Source organism: Staurois parvus, unplaced genomic scaffold, assembly GCF_062004578.1.
Source record: "Staurois parvus isolate SC_StPar_1 unplaced genomic scaffold, SC_StPar_1.0 ptg000011l, whole genome shotgun sequence".
Taxonomy (NCBI): Eukaryota; Metazoa; Chordata; class Amphibia; order Anura; family Ranidae; genus Staurois; species Staurois parvus.
In genome coordinates, this window is record NW_028317807.1 from 12,399,013 (window position 1) to 12,421,423 (window position 22,411).

General features: G+C 41.0%; 1 protein-coding gene across 4 annotated transcripts in view; it reads left to right on the forward strand.

Moving 5' to 3' along the window:
- The window catches only part of PARD3B (par-3 family cell polarity regulator beta), a 1,797,179-nt gene that overhangs the window by 482,619 nt on the left and 1,292,149 nt on the right, over positions 1-22,411 (forward strand). For all 4 annotated transcript variants that reach the window (XM_089670923.1, XM_089670934.1, XM_089670945.1 and 1 more), the window contains exon 10: positions 10,620-10,748. In XM_089670923.1, coding sequence (XP_089527049.1) covers positions 10,620-10,748 — 129 coding nt within the window. The remainder of the gene's footprint in view (positions 1-10,619; positions 10,749-22,411) is intronic.

Sequence of the window (22,411 nt, forward strand, 5' to 3'; positions counted from 1 at the left end):
AGTCACTGTCTTTGTTGCACAAGTATTTGGACCGGTCTTGGTGTCATTTTATATGGTTTTAGGTCTGTGTGTATTGTCTCATACTGAGGTGATGGTAAACCAGGGCGACTGCCCAATTGTCAAACTTGTATATGTAATAAAGCATAATTTTTGGAAATTTTTCTGATTGTCACACTCTGTTCATAATGTAGCCACTTTCTCTGTGAATTTCTTTTCACAACCCCCCTTTTTGTGCATGTCTTTTTTGGCTACTGAATGGAGGCCATCTACTGGGTGATATGGTAATTTATTATACAACCTCTAAATAACTATCTTTAACTATTGTGGGAAGAGCACCCTGTCCCCATCAGCATGGGGACACGTCCCAATGCTGAGGGCACGTGGCCTGGTAAGTAGCAGGGGAGGAGAGGGAGACGCTTGATTGTCTTTCCTACCTTGCCAGGCCTATGCACAGATCAGTGGTCTGGTAGGAATTTAGGGGAGATTGCATGCTTTTTTCCCTAATTTTTGAGGGTTGGGGTTCCCCTTAAAACTCCTACCAGGCCTAAAGGGCCTGGTATGGCTTTTAGGGGGAACCCCACACACTTTTGTTTTTATTTTTATTTGTTTTTTTATTTTTTTTCGGGGAGAGTATTCCCCCCTCTGTCTTCAGCAATGTCCAGCAGCACACTGCATACGGCTGCAGTGTGAGCAACCTTATAAAGTGTGGGGCATGGACTTAGCCATAAGTCCTGAATGGCCAAAGTCACCGTGACTTTGGTCAATCACTCTCACAGTGCATTGTGTTGTGAATGGCCAAAGCATTGCACCTAACCTGTGGTCAGGCTATAATTGACTGCAAAGGATTTGCAACCAAAAAAGTATTAAAGTATTAAAAAGTGAAAGTTTAATTTATGATTATTATGTCTCATTACTTTTGGTCCTTTAACAAGTGGGAGGCACATATGCAAACTGTTGTAATTCCTACAGCATTCACCTGATTTGGATGTAAATACCCTCAAATTAAAGCTGACAGTCTGCAGTTAAAGCACATCTTGTTCCTTTCATTTCAAATCCATTGTGGTGGTGTATAGAGCCAAAAATGTTAGAATTGTGTCGATGTCCCAATATTTATGGACCTGACTGTACGTTCTACTAGATTATCGAGCCCAACACTAGTCCCAAACCTCTGAAATTTTTTTGGATAAATGTAAATTTTGTAAAATGGACTAGCCGAGTTGATCAGGTGCTTCAAATAATCCAAATAGGGACTAAAAAAGACTTCCACTTAAAGATTATAGCTTTCCTTGCATAATATAGGAGAAGACCAAACAAAGATCTAAGTGCCTTTGTAGGGGCCAACAAGTTAGCCAATCCGAAAATACAAATATCAATGGGTAATGATACAGGGATAATTGTTAATGTGAAAACAAAATGTGTCAGATCCCCCTGAATGTCTGAATCAGAGGACAAGTCTAGAACACATGGGAGAAATCAGCCGGGTTGGCCATGTATCTCCGACATCTCGAGGGAATGGAGGGTCAAATGTTATGCAGTTGTTGAAGGGCAAAATATATCCCATGAAGTTGTTTAAATTGAATTAAACGGTCTCTAGCTGTGACATGGGATACTCCCAAATATCCTCCCAGTCCTTACTATCAAGCTGTGGAACCTCCCCCCGCCACTTCGCAATATACCGTATTATACTAAGTTTCCTCAAATACTTGGAGGTCATTATCCTTAAACACCTGATACTGCCATTAGATAAGTAAAATGTCAGCTTTTACACAGCAGCAATGCATTTAATACCAGATTATACAGTGGATAAAATAAGTATTGAACACGTCATCTTTTTTCTCAGTAAATATATTTCTAAAGGTGATATTGACATGAAATTTTCACCATATCTGTAACAACCCATGCAATCCATACATACAAAGAAACAAAAACAAATAAATTCAGAAATTATGTTGTGTGTAATCAAATCGAATGACACAGGGAAAAAGTATTGAACACATGAAGAAAGGGAGGTGCAAAAAGACATGGAAAGCCAAGACACCAGCTGAAATCTATCAGTAGTTAAAAAGCAATCCTGCCCCTTGTCAGTGCAAATTAATATCAGCTGGTTTACTCTCAACTGATGGCCTATAAAAAGGTGTCTCATTACTAAGAAGTCCCGCAAGAAACATGATGTATAAAAGCAGAGCACTGTTGGGGCCATAGTCCGTTAGTGGAAAGAACATAATTTCACCATAACTGGCCACAATCAGGTATTCCTCACAAGAATTCTGATAGATCAGTGAAAAGAATTATCAGAAGAGTTGTCTAAGAGCCAAGGACCACTTGTGGAGAGCTTCACAAAGACGTAGAATTAGCACGTACAGCTGTTTTAAAATAAAATATAAGTAATACACTCAACAACCATGGCCTGTATGCATGCTCATCACTCAAAACTCCCTTGCTGAATCAAAAGCATGTACAAGCCTATGAAATACCGGAAAAATTAAGTCTGGTCAGATGAGAACAAAATTAAACTCTTTGGATGCCATAATGCACATCATGTTTGGAGATCAAATGGCAGTGCACATCGCCTTAAAATCCCCAGTGGTCCTAAAAGTGAGCTGGACCTACGTGGTCACTGTAAGGAGGTGAGGGGGCATTTTGGCCATTTGAGGATTTGCACCTGTGACGTGACCACGACTACACAATATCACCTGCATGTGTTTTCTTGTTTGGCGAACGATTTGAAATTTTCTTCATTTAAGGATTTATGTGGGGGGTCCTGATTTGTATTTTTATTTGTTTTTTAGTGTGGATTTTTTGTTGAGTGTGGTTCACTTATCACGTTGTAGTAATATATCCCTGTACAGGGATGCACACACAGTTTTGTACCATTCATCTGTGATTATGTGGTCCCTCAAGTGTGGATTGGAGGGGTGATTAGGAATTTAATTATGGTGCACTTGTGTATATAAGATCATCAATGTGTCACGTATTTCATATGTATTTATCCATGTAGGATCCTATCACTTTGTTGGAGGGAATTAGTGTATATTTATTCATAGCGCTGCACTGTCATATTTTCTTTTGATGCTCATGTCTCTGCCATCATCCTTATAGTTTGATATGGTCAATTTTATACAAGAATGCAGAGCAGAAGTACAAGAACTGGGAGATAGGATACATGAAGTAGAAACCAAGATGAGCGAATATACTTCATCCTTTAACACTTTGGTGGACTCTCACACTTCTCAACAGGTAACTGTCTCGAAACTACAATCTAAATTGGCCGACCTTGAAGACCGATCTCGTCGGAACAATTTAAAAATTTGTGGAGTTCCGAATGTCACAATCGCACGATCGCCGCCGCCAACATGCGACAATCCCACGATCACGATGTCCAATATGTCATATATCGCAGCGTCAGACCCCAGACCTTCTCACCAAACTTGTGACCAAAGGACTAGCCAATCTAAAACCGTGATGTGACGTGCGTACAGTGGGGATCGAAAGTTTGGGCACCCCAGCTAAAAATTTGTATTAATGTGCATAAAGAAGCCAAGGAAAGATGGAAAAATCTCCAAAAGGCATCAAATTACAGATTAGACATTCTTATAATATGTCAACAAAAGTTAGATTTTATTTCCATCATTTACACTTTCAAAATAACAGAAAACAAAACAATGGCGTCTGCAAAAGTTTGGGCACCCTGCAGAGTTAATATCTTGTACTGCCCCCTTTGGCAAGTATCACAGCTTGTAAACGCTTTTTGTAGCCAGCCAAGAGTCTTTCAATTCTTGTTTGAGGTATCTTTGCCCATTCTTCCTTACAAAAGTCTTCCAGTTCTTTGAGATTTCTGGGCTGTCTGTCACGCACTGCTCTTTTAAGGTCTATCCATAGATTTTCAATTATGTTGAGGTCAGGAGATTGTGAAGGCCATGGCAACACCTTCAGTTTACGCCTCTTGATGTAATCCCCCATGGATTTCGAGGTGTGTTTAGGATCATTATCCATTTGTAGAAGCCATCCTCTCTTTAACTTCAGCTTTTTCACAGATGGCATCAAGTTACCATCCAAAATTTGCTGAAATTTTATTGAATCCATTTTTCCTTTTACTTGTGAGATGTTCCCTGTGCCACTGGCTGCAACACAACCCTAAAGCATGATTGATCCAACCCCATGCTTAACAGTTGGACAGAGGTTCTTTTCATTAAATTCTGTGCCCCTTCTTCTCCAAACGTACCTTTGCTCATTCCGGCCAAAAAGTTCAATTTTAATCTCATCGGTCCACAGAACTTGTTTCCAAAATGCATCAGGCTTGTCTATATGTTCATTTGCAAAGTTCATTCGATGATTTTTGTGGTGAGGACGTAGAAGAGGTTTTCTTCTGATGACTCTTCCATGAAGACCATATTTGTACAAGTATCTCTTTATAGTGGAATAGTGTACCACAACTCCAGTGTCTGCCAGATCTTTCTGGAGGGATCGTGCAGTCAAACGTGGGTTTTGAATTGTTTTTCTCACAATCCTGCAAGCTGTTCTGTCTGATATTTTTCTTGGTGTTCCAGATCTTGCTTTAACTTCCACTGTTCCTGATGACTGCCATTTCTTAATTACATTCCGAACAGAGGATATTGACATCTAAAAACGCTTTGCTATCTTCTTATAGCCTTCTCCAGCTTTGTGAGCGTCAACTATTTTCAGTTTCAGTTTTCTAGACAACTGCTTAAAAGAACCCATGGTGCTAATTGTTGGGGCAAGGTCAGATGAGTCTGGGAATTTAAAACCTTTGAGATTGACATCACCTGGTCTTCCCAGACGATGATTGAGAACAATCCATGACACTGGCAGGTCTCAGCTTTGCAAAGGGGGCAGTGCATGCTATAAATTCTGCAGGGTGCCCAAACTTTTGCAGATGCCATTTTTTTGTTTCTGTTATTTTGAAAGTGTAAATGATGGAAATAAAATCTAACTTTTGTTGACATATTATAAGAATGTCTAATCTGTAATTTGATGCCTTTTGGAGATTTTTCCATCTTTCCTTGGCTTCTTTATGCAAATTAATACAAATTTTTAGCTGGGGTGCCCAAACTTTCGATCCCCACTGTAACAATGCCACACCCAGCTGCACCCTGCACAACGATTTTACAGCTAACTGACCACAATCGATGTACCGGCAGCCTGGGAGATTGTTACTGGGTCAGGTTAATCACGCAATTAACCCTTCACACTGCGACCACCTCCTTTTTGTAAAGAGAAAGAGGAAACTCGGCGTTATCAGCTATAACACTATAATGATTTAAATAATCGACTGCATAACACAGGCCTGTTATACAGAGGGTTAAACAAACAGTAGCGTTCTCTTTAGAGGCAGGGATTCGTAAATTGCAATACAGAGCTATAGAAACAGTTTAACACTTTCAGAAGGAAAGATTTATTACTAAAAGGTCAAACGGGTGCAATAAAAATATTTACAGAAAAATCGTCCCTAACTCATATTTTGGCCCATAACTGTCCATCTGCAGAAGGGACAGTCCACCCGCGGGTAGATTATTATGCAGCCAAGTCTGAGGATTGATTAGATATGAATTATGAAAGTGTTTACTGTACGGTTCGCGAGATGTATTTTTCTGCTTTCCTGTGTGTTCGAGACAAGGCGAGTGACCCATCAAACTGTTTGCCTGCTCATTGGCCCTCATTGACGATATGTCTGTTTTTTATGTAAGTCTTTCATATTCCAAGATATGAGACATAGGGGAAAACATGGTTTTAACAGAAGTTATCTGATTCTATCACCTCAGCTGAGCTAGGTTTATGAGGTCAGAATCTCTTTCAACTCTTGGGAAAGCTTGCCTTATCTCTTCCGAGGTGTGAAATGGCACAGCTTTCCAAGACAGCTAGGCACCTAGCTCAGAGATATTTATAGCTCTGGGGTTCCCTGCTGCCTTGGCCTGCCAGTGACCCATAAACAGCACACACACACACATGCTGGCCAAATGTCTCCTCTCAGGAAGGGGGAGGGAAGAATAAGGGAGAAATGGATACTTAACAAAATGAGGTCTGCGTCCTTCACTGTGTGTTGTGCACGTTTGCGACACCGAAGACTGTCCTATCACATCAACTTCCTCGATATTTCCAAGACCTCTTTAAGGCGATCATTCCATCAATCAATTAGGCTTCACTAAAGGCTGCCAAGCGGCGGATGCTACCAGACAAATTCTTAATATTATCTACCATGCAGAAACTTGAAAACACCTGCTGCTGCACTGGAGTTACCTGTCGACTGTCCACCAGAAATTCAGTTTTCAGGGATCAATACTGTCAGCCGTTCTTGCTCTTTACTCTCACCCCTCTGCCCAGGTTTTTACCATGGGACTTTTATCCAAAAGTTTTAGGATTTCCAGTGGCACTCCCCAAGGATGCCCACTATCTCCATCTAGTTTTAATTTTATGATTGAACCCTTGGCTGAAACGATCCGCACACATCCCCATATAAAAGGCTTCCATTTTCAACACCAGCACCACGTCATCAATTTATTTGCGGACAGTGTTATACTTATACTATCCAACCCTATCATCTCCCTTCCATTTTCACATGAAATATTTAACCATTTCAGCACCCTGTCATATTACAAGATCAATTTCACTAAATCTCTAATTCTAGACATGGGAATCAGCTCCCACGCTAAAATCCATCTAAGATCACTATTCTCATACTCTTGGGCTGAACAGTGTATACCATACCTGGGCATTATTTTAATTAACCAATTGTCCCTCATAGAAGATCTTAATTTTAAACCACTTATCAGAGACATTTGCCAAGATATAGCCTACATCTCAAAAGTTGAATTATCTTGGATAGGAAAAATTGCCTTTTTAAAATGATTATACTTCCACAAATAGTATACCACTTCTGTATACACCCTGTCCCACTGAAACCATCTCATCTATCTGAATTAAACTGTCAAAAGCTTCATATGGCAAGGGAAAAAAGCACATTGCTCCTACAAGCACCTAATTCTACATAGAAAAGTAGGAGGATTAGGTCTACCAGATTTAAAGGACTACTTCTTACCTTCAGTGTTGGCCCAAGTCAAACATTGGGATATAGCCTCATCTGAAACCTTGTGAGTCAGAGTTCAATCACATAGTGCACAAATCAAATCACAAACCTAAATGTATTATTGTTAGCTGACATCTGGAAACCGCTCACATTATCTAACTTTCCTCCCATGACACAAGCCACAATCTTAGCTTGGAGAACTCTCCTGCATCAAACAGAACCAATTCCTTTAACCACTTGCCTACTGGGCACTTTTACTCCCTTCCTGCTCAGGCCAATTTTCATCTTTCAGTGCTGTCACACTTTGAATGAAAATTGCGCGATCATATAACACTGTACCTAAACAAAATTTTTGTCTTTTTTTTTAGACAGATATAGCTTTCTTTTGGTGGTATTTAATAACCTCTGGGTTTTGTATTTTTTGCTAAACAAACTAAAAAAGTCTGAAAATTTTGAAAAAACTTTTTTTTCCTTATTTTCTGTTATAAAAGTTTGTAAATAAGTAATTTTTCTCCTTCATTTATGTGCGCTAATGAGGCTGCAGTGATGGGCACTGATAGGCAGCAGAGATGGGCATTGACAGGCATCACTGATGGGCACTGAAACGCAGCACTCATATATGTCACTGATAGGTGGCACTGACTGGCACTGATAGGCAGCACTGATAGTTTGGCACTGAAAGGCAGCCCTGATGGACACTGATATGTGGCATTGATATGTCACAGTTATGGGTACTGACAGGTGGGGTTACACTGATAATCAGGACACTGATGATCAATGTACATGTCCCCTGTGAGGAATGCTGCTTACCAGCTCTCCTCTCCTCATGCACTGTCAGCATGAGGTGAGGACTGCCGATAACCGTCATTTCCTATTTACATGCAATCAGTTGTGATTGGACACAGCTGATCACATGATAGAGCTTGTGTCATCGACTATTTACTGCGATCGGTGATCCGCTGTGTCCCAGAATGAGAGTGCATCCTCCCAGAATGAGAGCGCTGCCGCCCTCCCATAATTTTCTTATATGGCAGGCAGGAGGCGATTAAATACTGATATCCGACTTCCTATTGAAACACTAGAAGTGCTCATCCCTTGTCTTTCTGTTAAATGATGTTTGGAGAGAGGTATACAGTGGATAGATGAAATGATGGAGAATAACAAGCCCAAATCCTTAACATCATTATGTGACCAATTCAATCTTCCTATTTCAATCCGATTCATGTATACTTGAATTGTTTCCTTTTTTTCTAAACTTTTTCTAAACTTTCACCACCTGTAATCGACATACATTCTAATGCGTGGATATTTTTATACTTCACCTAATATGAGCATAAAAGGTATCTCCCTGCTGTATCATAATCTACAACACAAACAACAATTCCTTAAATCTCCCCCTATGCTAAAATGGTAAGAAGACCTAAACATGATATTTTATCCTCAACAATGGTTGATTGCTTTTCGATATAACTACTAGGCATCTCACTGTATTAACCATTGGGGACTTATTCAAGAAATAGTGACTAGATGGTATAGAACTCTACATCAACTAACAAAATTCTACCCTTCTTTGTCCTCCTTATGTTAAAGAGATTGTGGACAACCAGGAACCATCTTCCACATCTTTTGGTCATGTAAAAATTTACCAGCTGATTGGAAAAATGTATTCAACATCATGGCAGACCTTACTGTGGTACCTTTAGCTCCAGAACCAGCATTAGCAATCCTACATCTTGGCATAGATAAATATCCGCCAACATCTAGGATAGTAATCACACATACACTAATGGCAGCCAAACTGGTTATTGCCAGACATTGGAAAAACAACTTATCCCCTAACCTCTTGGAAGTCTTAACCCGAGTTAACCTCGATTACCACTATGAGAAACCTTTAGCTATTTGATCTTTCTCTTGTAGCTCATTTGATAAAAACTAGAAAATTTGGGTTGACTGGCATAAATTACATTCTATATAACCTGTTGATGGCCTTTACCATTCATTCTGCTGGATGATGGTTCTTCTAGCCCCTACATGACACACTTTGTACCTCTTTGTACTTTGTATACTTTGTACTCTACTAAGTACTTTTTAAACCTTACTATATCTTTGTAGCACCTACTTTAATTTAATGATACTCTACTTGTATCTTACACCCTTTGATATTTGTTTGTACTCTAATATGTCTATATACATTGTACTGAAAAGGTTTAAAAAAGTTATTTTGCGAAAAAACTAAACTGCTAGTGCTTTCTGAGTGAATGTAACACACATAAGGGGAGCTCTCCTATCTTTTACATCTGTTGCAGTTTGCCTATGAAGTAATCAACATGTTAACATGTTATACTTGTTGTTGCTGTTAACATGTTACTCCTCCATTCAAGCTAAGCAAATAGGTCTGATCATATTTGCTATATCAAGTGTTCATTTTGTAAACAAAAATATTTTAATTGACTAAATTAACACTATTTTAGTCGACTAAAACTAAAAAAATTCAGATGACTAAAACTGAAATGGCATTTTAGTCAAAAGACCATGACTAAAACTAAATCGAAATTTGACATAAAAGTGTAATCTGGTTATATATCACAATGGCTAAATCTGTGTCTGTAGTGCATGTTCAAACTTTAATACCATAAATATCAACATTTTATTAGATTTTTACTCCAGGAGTAATTGAGTTTGGAAATTCTAGAGCAAAGCTCAAAAAACGCATTACAATTTAACAAAATCAATTCGATTTTAGCTGTCTAAAATGATTTTAGTCGACTAAAATGTACTAGAGATTTTGGTCAACTAAAATGTACTGGAAGTGTTAGTCTACTAAAATGTACTAGAGATTTTAGGTGACGAAAATGTACTGGAGATTTTGGTCAACTAAATTAGTCGGCTAAAATGTAGCAGATTTTAGTCGGATAAAGTGCAGGAGATGTTAGTCGACTAAAGTGTACTGGACATTTTAGGCGACTAAAACTAAAAGAATTCAGATGGCTAGAATATGACTAAAACTAAAATGGTATTTTGGTCAAAGATTATGTCTAAAACTAAATCGAAATTTGACATCAAAATTAACACTGGCCATATCATCTAAACAAATTCAATATTCATAGATCATTTGCTGATTCTTTATTCAGTAATCATCTTTGCAGTTTTTAGTCTCCAATTTGAAATTGCAAAGGTTTAATAAAAAGCAGTTACAGACAACAAATAAAACCAATCAGTGAATTGCTAATGGTATCAACCAGTGTAACTTTCAGTTCTTAGGATAGTTGTAATCACATTTGCACATCTTTGTTTTTGATTAATGCATTGCGTTTTTATTATTGTAATTATCATACACAATCCTAAAGTAGGCTTTTTTCACATTTAAATAGCAAAGTTCCATAGAAGCATAAATGTCCCACTGAAGTTTTTAATATACTGTATGTAATAATGTAGCATATGCATTACATACATGTGGAGTATGGTATAATTAACACATTCTACTGAAAGTCCTCGGCTAGTAGTCATTCATAGTCATTTTATTAAAGTTATACAGGGATTAATTGAAACTCTGTTTCGTTTTTGTTTTCCCTATAAGGTTAATGGCATAGCAATTGCCGGAAAAACACAAGAGGAGCTTGTAGCCATGCTAAGGAGTACCAAGCTGGGTGAGACAGTGTCTCTGCTGATTGCTCGACAGGAAGAAGCTTTCTTACCTCGTGAACTGGTAATGTTTCTAACACTACAACCTTGAATACATTGCATGTTTGTTGCCAGACTGACCACCTTTCAGGCAGACACCAGACCGCAGGCAGCAAGATCAGCTTACACTATATCAAAATCAAACAATGATTTACTATCAGTCCGTGAAATTTGATTTTCAACCCCTGGTGACATCATAAGCTATGGGATGTGATTTTGTCATGGGTATCACACAGCACTTGATTTATTGAGAAGTCCATGAATATATCCAACTCCAGAGAAAATGTATGGATGATTTAAAACTGCCTTGACAAGTCATAAAATGTAACCCTGCAGGATTTAAAAGGCACACCGAGGGAAAGTGGCATGCTGATTTGATCCCAGCATGATAAATGCACAGGCAAGCTCATCGTCTGTTATTGTATTACTCTTGCAGCCTCGGTAAACACTTTGTGCAATTCTAATCAGTGTGGAACTTTCTGTAATTATGACAGAACTGATTTTATGAGGTAGATCCATGTTACAGATTTGAAGATTCTGAAATATTATTCTGAAAGACAGTTTACTATATGTTGTTAGGGCCATGCTAGCAGCTGAACAGATTTGCATTATGCCTGTTCATATGTTTTCCCTATTTTTTTTTTTATTATTAAAGGAGTAGTAAAGTTTGAAATAAAAACAATTCCCCCTGCAAGGCAGGGTTATAATGTGTATGAGAAACTTAAGCAAATGTGTACTAAAGAATAATTTAAATTTAAGAGTACCTGCATTTAAAGCTTTCTATACAAATATATTTTTGATTGAGACCAAAACAGGATTTTCATGGTATCATCATGGACATTACAAAACTGGTTAAAATCAAAAGTACTTTATTACAACATTAAAATACAAACATGTACAAGACATGCGCCAATAGTGTACCGCACATAATAGTCATAAATCTCTCATAACTGGACTAATATCACTTAAAAACTAGTACTAACTAGTACAGAGCACCAGGAAATACAGTCAAAAGCATGCAAATTAGCCAGATCTTCTCATAATGTTTCACAGTTTTTCTGATACTTCAGGAGTAATTAGAGCAGAACATCTGACAAAATGAATGGATACAACATAATACATGCATATTACAATATACAAAATATGAATAAACCCACGTTATCAATGGAGCATCTAGGCTTACCCAGGAATACCAGACAGGAAACCAGCTCCTGAAGTATACTGGGATCAGGTCCCCGTGGTGAGTATAGGAGCAATATGCAGGGAGAGGATAGATGTGTGTATTCAAATATGCCTATCAAGTAAATATATAAATATTATAGACTGCATTGTAAATGCACATACACATTTCAAAAGCTTCATAAATCAGCAATATATAATTATTATTATTATACAGGATTTATATAGCGCCAACAGTTTGCTCAGCGCTTTACAATATAACGGTAGACAATACAGTTCAATACAAGAGGGATTTGAGGGCTCTGCTCCTTGGAGGGAGGTGCTAGTGGTACAAAAGGTAGTAACTGTGGGGGATGGACTGGTTGGAAGAGTAGAAAAATCCAGTATTAGCTGAGGGCAGGATAGGCTTTCCTGAAGAGATAGGTTTTCAGAGATAACCTAAAAGTGAGCAGAGTAAGCGATAGTCTGATAAATTGGGGTAGAGAGTTCCAGAGGATGGGGGAAGCTCTGGAGAAGTCCTGGAGACGAGAATGGGAGGAGGAGACAAGGGAGCTAGAGAGAGGGAGGTCTTGCGAGGAGCGGAGTGTACGGTTTGGGTGATATTTAGAGACAAGAACGGTGATGTAATTTGGGGCAGAGTTATAAATGGCTTTATACGTTGTTAGTGTTTTGAATTTTATCTGTTGGGCAACAGGAAGCCAATGGAGGGATTGGCAGAGAGGGGTGGCAGATACAGAACGGTTAGTAAGGTGGATGAGTCTGGCAGCAGCATTCATGATAGACTGAAGAGGGGATAGCCTGCGATTAGGTAGGCCTAATGAGGAGGGAGTTACAATAGTCAAGGCGAGATATAACAAGGGAGTGAATAAGTTGCTTAGTAGTTTCCGAGGTTAGGAACGGTCGTATCTTGGAGATGTTGCGGAGGTGAAGTCTACAAGATTTGGACAGTGATTGGATTTGGGGCTGAAAGGATAGATGGGAGTCTAGGGTTACACCTAGTACCCTGGTATGAGGGGAGGGACTGATGATTGTGTTATTGATCTTGATGGAGAAGTCAGGGGAGGGGGCACGGGCTGGAGGGAATACTAAGAGCTCAGTTTTGGAAAGATTGAGTTTGAGGAAGTGGCCGATATCCATGCCGATATGTCACTTAGTAGGTTAGTAATGTGAGTGGAGACTGAAGTGATGAGGTGAGGGGTAGAAAGATACATTTGTGTGTCATCAGCATAGAGATGGTACTTAATGCCGTGGGAGTTTATCAAGTGACCAAGGGAGGAGGTGTAGATGGAGAAGAGAAGGGGTCCAAGGACAGAACCTTGAGGGACCCCTACAGAAAGAGGGAGTGAAGAGGAGGAGGCAGCGTTATAGGTAACACTGAAGGAGCGCTGCGATAAGTAGAAGGAGAACCAGGAGAGAGCAGAGTCTCTGAGGCTAAGAGAGTGAAGTTTTTTGAGGAGGAGGGGATGGTCAGCCGTATCAAAAGCCGCAGAGAGGTCAAGTAGTAAGAGTACGGAGTAGTGGCCATTGGTTTTAGCAGTTAGTAGATCATTCTTGAATTTTAGTATGGCAGTTTCAGTGGAGTGTAGTGAGCAAAAGCCAGACTGTAAAGGGTCAAGAAGGTTGTTGTCGATGAGGTGGGAGCTCAGGCGATTGTAGACGAAGTGTTATAGGAGTTTAGAGGTAAATGGCAGCAGGGAGATGGGTCTTAAGTTGTTCAGGTCGGTGGGGTCCAGGGAGGGCTTTTTAAGTATGGGAGTGATATGTGCATGCTTTAGAGGGGAAGGAAAGGCACCAGTAGAGAGGGAAAGATTGAAGATGTGAGTGAGGGAGCATAGGATGGAAGAAGAGGGTGACCGTAGTAGTTGTGAGGGGCCAGGATCCAGGGGGCAGGTAGTGAGACGGGCTTCTGAAAAAACCTTAGTGACCTCTTCGGTAGTGGCGAGGTCAAAAGAGGAAAGTGTTGAGGGAGGTTTAGTATTAGGTATGCTAAGTGGGATGGGTGTCTGTGCAGTGGCGACGTCCCTATGAATTGTGTCAATCTTGTTTTTTAAATGATTTGCAATCTCATGAGCAGTGAGTGAGGTACTGGGTGGAGGTGGAGAAAGTAGAGAGTTAAAAGTAGAGAAGAGAGGACGAGGACTGGATAAGAAGGTATTAATAAGAGCGACAAAGTAGGCTTGTTTGGCAGCATGAAGGGAGGAATTGTATGTTAAGAAAGTAGATTTATATCGGGTGAATGCTTGGTGGGATTTGGTTTTACACCACAATCACTCCAGCGCACGACTATGTCATCTAAGATTTCTGGTGTGTTTAGTCTGCCAAGGTTGTAACGGTCGGGGCCTGATGCTTCTTGTTAGCGGAGCAAGCGAGCCTAATGCGGATGAAAGCGAACTGTTAAAGACAGCAGTGGCCAGGTCAGGGCAGGACAGGGGAGAGATTCTGTCATAGAGTTGGTCAGTTGCAGAGTGGAAAGGATCAGGGTTGTGAAGGTTTCTGCGGGTAATTGTTTGCTGCTTGGAGGGATAGGTGTTAGAAGATGAGGACACTGTGAAGGTGATGAGATTGTGATCAGAGAGAGGAAAGGGGGGTTTTGTGAGGTTGTAGGGAGCGCAAAGACGGGAGAAAACAAGGTCTAATGTATTCCCATCACAGTGAGTGGAGGACTGTATACATTGTGCTAATGCAAAAGATTAGGTTATGTTGAAGAGTTGGGATGTAGCCTTGTTGTGGATATTAACAGATTAATCTCTTAATTAATTAATTAATTAATTAATTAATTAAATCTCTGAGAATGATAGTGGGTAGTTCAGAGGAGAGAAAGTAGGGTAGCCAAGCGGAGAAATCATCAAGAAAGCGGGACACAGGTCCAGGAGGCCGATAGATCACTGCAATCCTAAGAGAAATGGGAGAAAACAGCCGGATGCAGTGAGTCTCGAAAGAAGAGAAGGATAGAGAGGGAGGGTTAGGGAGGACTTGAAAGGTGCTGAGTGGGGATAGAAGCAAACCAACCCCACCACCTTTCCGACCACTGGGTCTGAGTGAGTGGGCCTAGATGAGGCATCCATAGGAAAGTTCTGGGGGGAAAGCAGAATCTGCTGCTTGGAGCCAGATTTCTGTAATTGCTAGTAGGTTAAGGGAGCGGGAGACAAAAAGGTCATGGACAGAGGTGAGCTTATTACAGACAGAGCGGACATTCCAGAGCGCACATGAAAAAGGGAGGGTGGTTTTTGGGAGCACGGGGACCGATATTAAATTGAGGGTATTCCGGCTATTCCCGAAAGAAATAGGGTGCCTGGTGTGGGGGTGAAGTAGTGGAGGACCAGGGTTGGAGAGATATCCCCAGAGGTTAGGAGAAGAAGAAGGGTGAGGAAAGTAACATGGGAGCAGGATGTACATGAGTGCACATGCGTTCCAGTCCTGGTGTTTGGGTGACCAGGAACAGACTACAGTCATAAAATGGGTGCAGCTAGAGGTGAGAACTGGTCAACACATACACAAATATAAATACACTATTTGTTCTGAATTTAACAGGAGTCAATGTGTTTTTCTAGTTTAGAGTGGAGATAGGAGATAGGTGCATTTACCTGTGAAAAGCAGAGAAGGCATAATTAGTCTGCTGTGTTTAATTGCTTCTTCGCACTCGATCAACGCAGCACGCAGTGACTGTGCCTCCCCATCAGATATACACCATATACTAGATATACATCATATATAAGATATACAAACCCCATAAACTGAGTTCTAGGACATCCCAAGGGGCTGCAGACAGAAAAAACAAAACAAAAGGGTTTATATGTACATATGCAAATATAGGCTTTATTGATCCACTCTAATAGACCATGGATCTGAAACAAAAGATATTCCATCATGTGGAATGATATGATACCAAGAGGAATGCATTACATATACATACAAGGGCATTTTCCATAATACCCATAAAGACAAGCTCTTTCTCACCTCATATAAGCAGATAAGATAAAACACAGTATAATGTAGTCAGGCTCCATAAGGTATCACTAACATGAAACCCATGATTCAACACAATCCACTTATCAAACCGCCATGTGTTTAAGAACAAATCCTCTGAACTTCCTGCAGAAGCAAACACAAGGCACAATATATAAGAATGACAAATGTCATCCCTCAGATATCGTTCACCTCGCATAGTACAATGTGTACCAGCTGTCCGCATCCATAAGTCACAGAGAGTCCCAAACAGTGTGCCTCTATTTATATATACTCCAGTCCGGGTGCTTCCGCTGCACCATGTGTGATCCAAGGGTGATGTCACCCAACTCGATCCCATACTGCGCATGCACTGAAAATACTGTGCATGCACAGTGACAAAATAATATGGTACAGGGGACGAGTCAGATCCCCCGCTGGTGTATTGGCAAATGGGAGCCCTCTACAGCACTACAAGAGTACCGCAGGGACCACATAACCGCCATACAGAAACCATTCCCAAAGTGCACCACAACAGCCAAAGACTTACTGCCAGGATCCAGACAGCCCATAGCTCCACCAACAAAGGGGGGATCTACAATAGACCCAAAAACACTCAACATCAAACAGATAAATAGAATGCCAAAAAGCATATCAACAAGAACTGGATTGGCAAACAAGTTATCATATATAAAAATGTATTCATAAAAAAATCCCTACATATAGGAGAAGGAAGGGAAAAAGAGGATAGATGAAAAAAAGAAAAGGAATAATAAAGAAAAAGGAAGAAACATTTGATACAACTGAGCAGGAAGACAAGTCAGAGGGGCTCATTTTAAAGGTGTACACATGAAAAAAGGGGAAAAAAACCCAGACTATGTACAGACAAACCATTTCATCCAGGCATATCATTACGCTACTGAGTGTATGTAAGAGTTATAGAAAAGGCTTGTAGGAATTAATTTAATTTATTACAGAAGGACTCCTCGCATTAAGTCGCTCGAACCACAGTGTCTCACACTGCAATGTACATTTGTCCCAATCTCCTCCCCGTGGATCTGGAGGGATAATCTCAAGGACAAAAAAGGAGACCATTGTTTTATCATGTTTGTGGTGAAGGCCAATATGCCTGGTAACTGTTTTCACAATTTGACCATTTCCAGAATAGTAAATATGATGATTATTATTATTATACATTTATATAGCGCCAACAGTTTGCACAGCGCTTTTTCCCAAAAGTGAATCTTGCCTACGATTGACATCAGCATAACATGAGATAAATAACATCCTGTGTTGTACAATCTGCATACATTTGTCATACATTTATGCCATTGGCCATTAGGTAAGTATATCCCTGGGCCTTCAGTTACCAAAGATCATCATTGGCAACCGCGGCACCTGTAACTACCATGCGGTAAAGATGTATTGTTCCTATATTCATAATAATGACTAGATGTCAGCCGATCTCGAGGCGGCCTGTCTAAATACCAGTTTCGGAAGGAACATACATATTTAGAGAGTGTATGTTCTTCTGTCAAAAAGTGCCAGTGTTTAGAAATTATAATTGTAATTGATGTTCATATGCTGAATACCTTGTGATCAACTTAATAGTGTGATTATCCTTTTTAGAAATGGTGTTGTACAATAAAGATGTCCTAGATTGGGATTTGGATTTATTATATGCTTTCTTGAACATAGTAAATGAATACCCCCTAGTCCAGGGGTCTGCAACCTTTAAGACATAAAGAGCCACTTGGACCCGTTTCCGAGAGGGAAAAAAAGACTGGGAGCCGCAAAACCATTGCAACATTTAAAACAAATCCGACACTGCATATATTGCAAAAAGCGCTCTGGTCATGAAGGGGGTTTAAGGGCCCAGTAAGCAAAGGGTTAATCAGGGCCACAGTGTATCATCATAATCACAATCATAGCCTTAGGTCAGTGGTGGGCAACCTTTTTGTTCAACTGAGCCAAATCTCGCCAAAACCACGATTAAAATTTATTTTGAGAGCCACATTTTTAAAACTGAAAATACATCCCCCATATAGTAATTCATCCCCCATAGTAATTCATCCCCCCTATAGTAATTCATCCCCCCTATAGTAATTCATCCCCCATATAGTAATTCATCCCCCATATAGTAATTCATCCCCCATAGTAATTCATCCCCCATATAGTAATTCATCCCCCACAGTAATTCATCCCCCACAGTAATTCATCCCCCATAGTAATTCATCCCCCATATAGTAATTCATCCCCCATAGTAATTCATCCCCCCTATAGTAATTCATCCCCCATATAGTAATTCATCCCCCATATAGTAATTCATCCCCCCTATAGTAATTCATCCCCCCTATAGTAATTCATTCCCATATTGTGTCAATTCACTTACCTGTACTCCGCGCGTTCCTCTCGCCGTGTTCCCGCGCAGTTCTGGTCTTCAGGGCGGACTGTGAGAGGAGAGGAGTTCGTCACGCTGCCCCGCCTACATCCTGACAGCCAATGTTTGCCACGCTCCGCGGGCCGGATTATAAGGTCCGCCGGGCCGTAGTTTGCCCATTGCTAGGCTAGCTGCAGAGTCCTGACTTTTGGGGCGGCCGCCCGAGAGGAGGGAGGGGAGCGGGCGCCCGGCACACAGAAGAGCTGCATTAACCTCCCTGGCGGTATGATTCCTTCCGATTTTTTGTGCTGAAAGCGGTACCATTTTTTCGCATGGAAATAGTTTTTTATTGTAGGCTGTAATTTTTAGGAAAATTTCCCCACAAATCATTATCACTCAATTCTGCAAGTGGTTCTGATTTACTATCGCTGTTCTCTAGCCGGTCTAAAACCGCTTTTGACCTAAAGGGACGCTTTTTGGACGCCATGGACTTTTCTAAGTTTCCAGGCAGAAAGAACAGACAAAATGCAGGCAGGGCGCCGGACAAAGCACTAGGGACAATATGTATGTGAAATGGGATGAAACAGCAATGTTTTACTATTGAAACTTGAAAAAAAAAAAAAAGACATTTTTTAAATTTTTTAAATTTCCCGCCGCCGGCGGCGCCCGTACGTCCCGACGTCACGGGGACCGGAACACAGAAGCCGGATGCCGGCATCGGCCGGAGGAGATGGCCGGGGACGCTGCAGGGGACACATCGCGGGAACGAAGGACAAGGTAAGTGCTGCAGGGACCCCCAGAGCAGCGCCGCATGGTAAGCCTGAGTGTAGCTCGTGGTATAGAAATTCTACCACGAGCTACACTCGGGAAAACCACCAGGGAGGTTAAAAGAGCCGCGGCTTGCCGACCACTGAGCTACGGCAACCCTATTGCCTGTCACCTGGTGGGCAGTGTGCTCCGGAGCCGCAGCAAAGGTGAAAAAGAGCCGCATGCGGCTCTGGAGCCGCGGGTTGCCGACACCCGCCCTAGTCAATAGACGTTGCTGTAAAAGGTCTGCTTGTTTTTTAAAGTCAGTATCAAGTGTACAATTCCTGCGTAGTCGCAGGTATTGTGCCAATGGAATACTTCTGATTAGAGGGGCCGGGTGTGAACTAGATGCATGTAATAATGTTTTACCTGCACTCTGTTTACAATACAATATAGATCTGTTGCTACATAACCATCTGATCCAATGATGATTCCTTAGTATAACTGTAAATGTATGCACATTTTAGATTGAAATAATTTACATTCAACACCTCCAAAAAGGAACAAAAATCTGTTTCTGAACCAGTCCAAATTATTAAAACCTCATCAATAAAGTGAAACCATTACAGTATGTACGGTAGCCATGGTGCAAACAACTCATTGGAGAAGAAAACTCTTTCCCAGCCTCCTAACTACAAATTAGCATATGATGGTGCACAGCATGCACTCATAGTGACTCCTTGAGTCTGTAGAAGCAACTGATCCATAAATTTAAAGTAGTTTTTAGTTAGAACAAATGTTAACAATTTAAGAATAAACTTATTCTTAGGGCTTAGGGCCTCTATATAGCGCCCTCTATATCTGCAGAAGCCAGTCAGGCCCCCAGGGGAACATGAGTCCCCTCCATATGTTTTAACAGAATGGAAGTGTTGTATACACTATATTGCCAAACGTATTGGGACACCTGCCTTTACACGCACATGAACTTTAAGAGCATCCCTGTCTTAGTCCGTAGGGTTCAATATTGAGTTGGCCTATCCTCTGCAGCTATAACAGCTTCAACTTTGTGGTAAGGCTGTCCACAAGGCTTAGAAGTGTGTCTATGGGAATGTTTGACCATTCTTCCAGAAGCACATTTGTGAGGTCAGGTACTGATGTTGGAGGAGAAGGCCTGGCTCACAGTCTCCGCTCTAATTCATCCCAAATGTGTTCTTTCTATTGGCTTGAGGTCAGAACTCTGTATCGGCCTGTCAAGTTCCTCCACCCGATGCTCATTTATTCATATCTTCATGGACCTTGCTTTGTGCACTGGTGCACCGTCATGTTGGAACAAGAAGGGGCTATCCCCAAACTCTTCCCACAAGGTTGGGACCATGAAATTTACCAAAATGTCTCGGTATGCTGATGCCTTAGGAGTTCCCTTTACTGGAACTAAGGGGCCACATCCAGCCCCTAAAAACAACCCCACACCATAATCCCCCCTCCACCAAACTTTACACTTGGCACAATGTAGTCAGGCGAGTACCGTTCTCCTGGCAACCACCAAACTCAGACACATCCATTGGATTATTGCCAGACAGAGAAGCGTGATTCGTCAATCCAGAGAACACATCTCCACTGCTCTAGAGTCCAGTGGCAGCGTGCTTCACACCACTGCATCCAACGCTTTGCATTGCACTTGGTGAGGCTTCGATGTACCTGCTCGGCCATGGGAACCCATTTCATGAAGCTCTCTACGCACAATTGTTGTGCTAATCTGAAGGCCACACAAAGTTTGGAGCTCTTTAGCTATTGACTCTGCAGACAGTTGGTGACTTCTACACACTGTGCGCTTCAGGATGCGCTGACCCCGCTCTGTCATTTTACATTGCCTACCATTTTATGGCTGAGTTGCTGTTGTTCCCAGTTGCTTCCACTTTGTTATAATACCACTAACAGTTGACCGTGGAATATTTAGTAGCAAGGAAATTTCACGGATGGACTTATTGCGCAGGTGGCAACCTATCACGGTACCACGCTTGAATTCAGTGAGCTCCTAAGAGTGACCCATTCTTTGTTTGTAGAAGCAGTCTCCATGCCTAGGTGCTTGATTTTATACACCTGTGGCTAGGGAGGTGATTGGACCACCTGAATCCAATGTTTTGGAGGGGTGCCTCAATACTTTTGGCAATATAGTGTATGTGGGACGGAAGTTTCAAAACTTTGACATCACCAGCTGCTAGTCACTGGAATGTTTCCTAAATGGTTCAGTTTTAGGAGATATTCATTTTACCTACAGGAAAGCTTTATTATAAATTTACCTGTAGATAAAAATACCAGAAACAAGTTTACTACCACTTTAACTGCTTGCCCTCATGAGGATTTACCCCCCTTCCTGACCAGGCCATTTTTTGCATTATGGCTCTGCGTTACTTTAACTGACAAACTGTGCGGTCATGCAACACTGCACCCAAATGAAATCTACGTCCTTTCTTTTTTTTTCCACGACTTGAGCTTTCTTTCAGTGGTATTTGATCGTCCGTGCGTTTATTTTTTGCTTTATTAAAAAAAAAAAAGACCAACAATTTTGAGAAAAAGCAATATTTTTTACTTTTTGCTGTTGAGCATGTCCAGAAAAAAATTAAAAAAATCAAATTTCGTCATAAATTTATACCAAAATGTATTTTGCTACATGTCTTTGCTAAAAAAAAAATCCCAATACGTTTAAATTTATTGGGTTACATAAAAGTTATAGCTTTTACAAATGGCGGTATATATACTGGGATTTTTTTTTAATTTTTACTAGTAATGGCGGCGATCAGCGTCTTATAGCCTGACTGTGGCAGACATTCTGACACTGGGGGGGAACTGGCTTGGTGTCACTGACATTCCTAGTGACACCAACACAGTGATTAGTGCTAAACAAAAGCACTGACATTGCGGGTATGGCACACATGCGCCCCCTACCTGGAAATGTAAAATCACAAATATATACGTGATTTTGCGCACCCATGCCCAGGCAGTATTTCTGCTAAAGGGTGGCCAGGAAGTGTTTCATTTTACTTTGGAATGTGAGCGTTAAAGTGATATTACAGACAATGCTTTTTTAAAACAATAACATGTTATACTTTCCTGCTTTGTGCAATGGTTTTGCACAGAGCAACCCCAATCCTCCTCTTCTTGGGTCCCACGCTGGCACTCCTGGCTCCTCCTTCCTGCTGAGTGCCCCTACAGCAAGCTACTTGTTCTGGGGGCACCCAAACAGGCTCGTTCCTGAGCTGCTGCTCTGCATATCCATTCACACACAGAGCAGTGGCTTGGCTCCACCCCCTCTCTACTCTGTGGCTCACTGGCTGTGATTCCTGCTGCAGCATGTGTACACCTTTGACTTTGTCTCAGCAACTAAAGGGGGTAGGGATTTGGGACGGTAAAATCATGACTCAACCACAGGGTTTTTA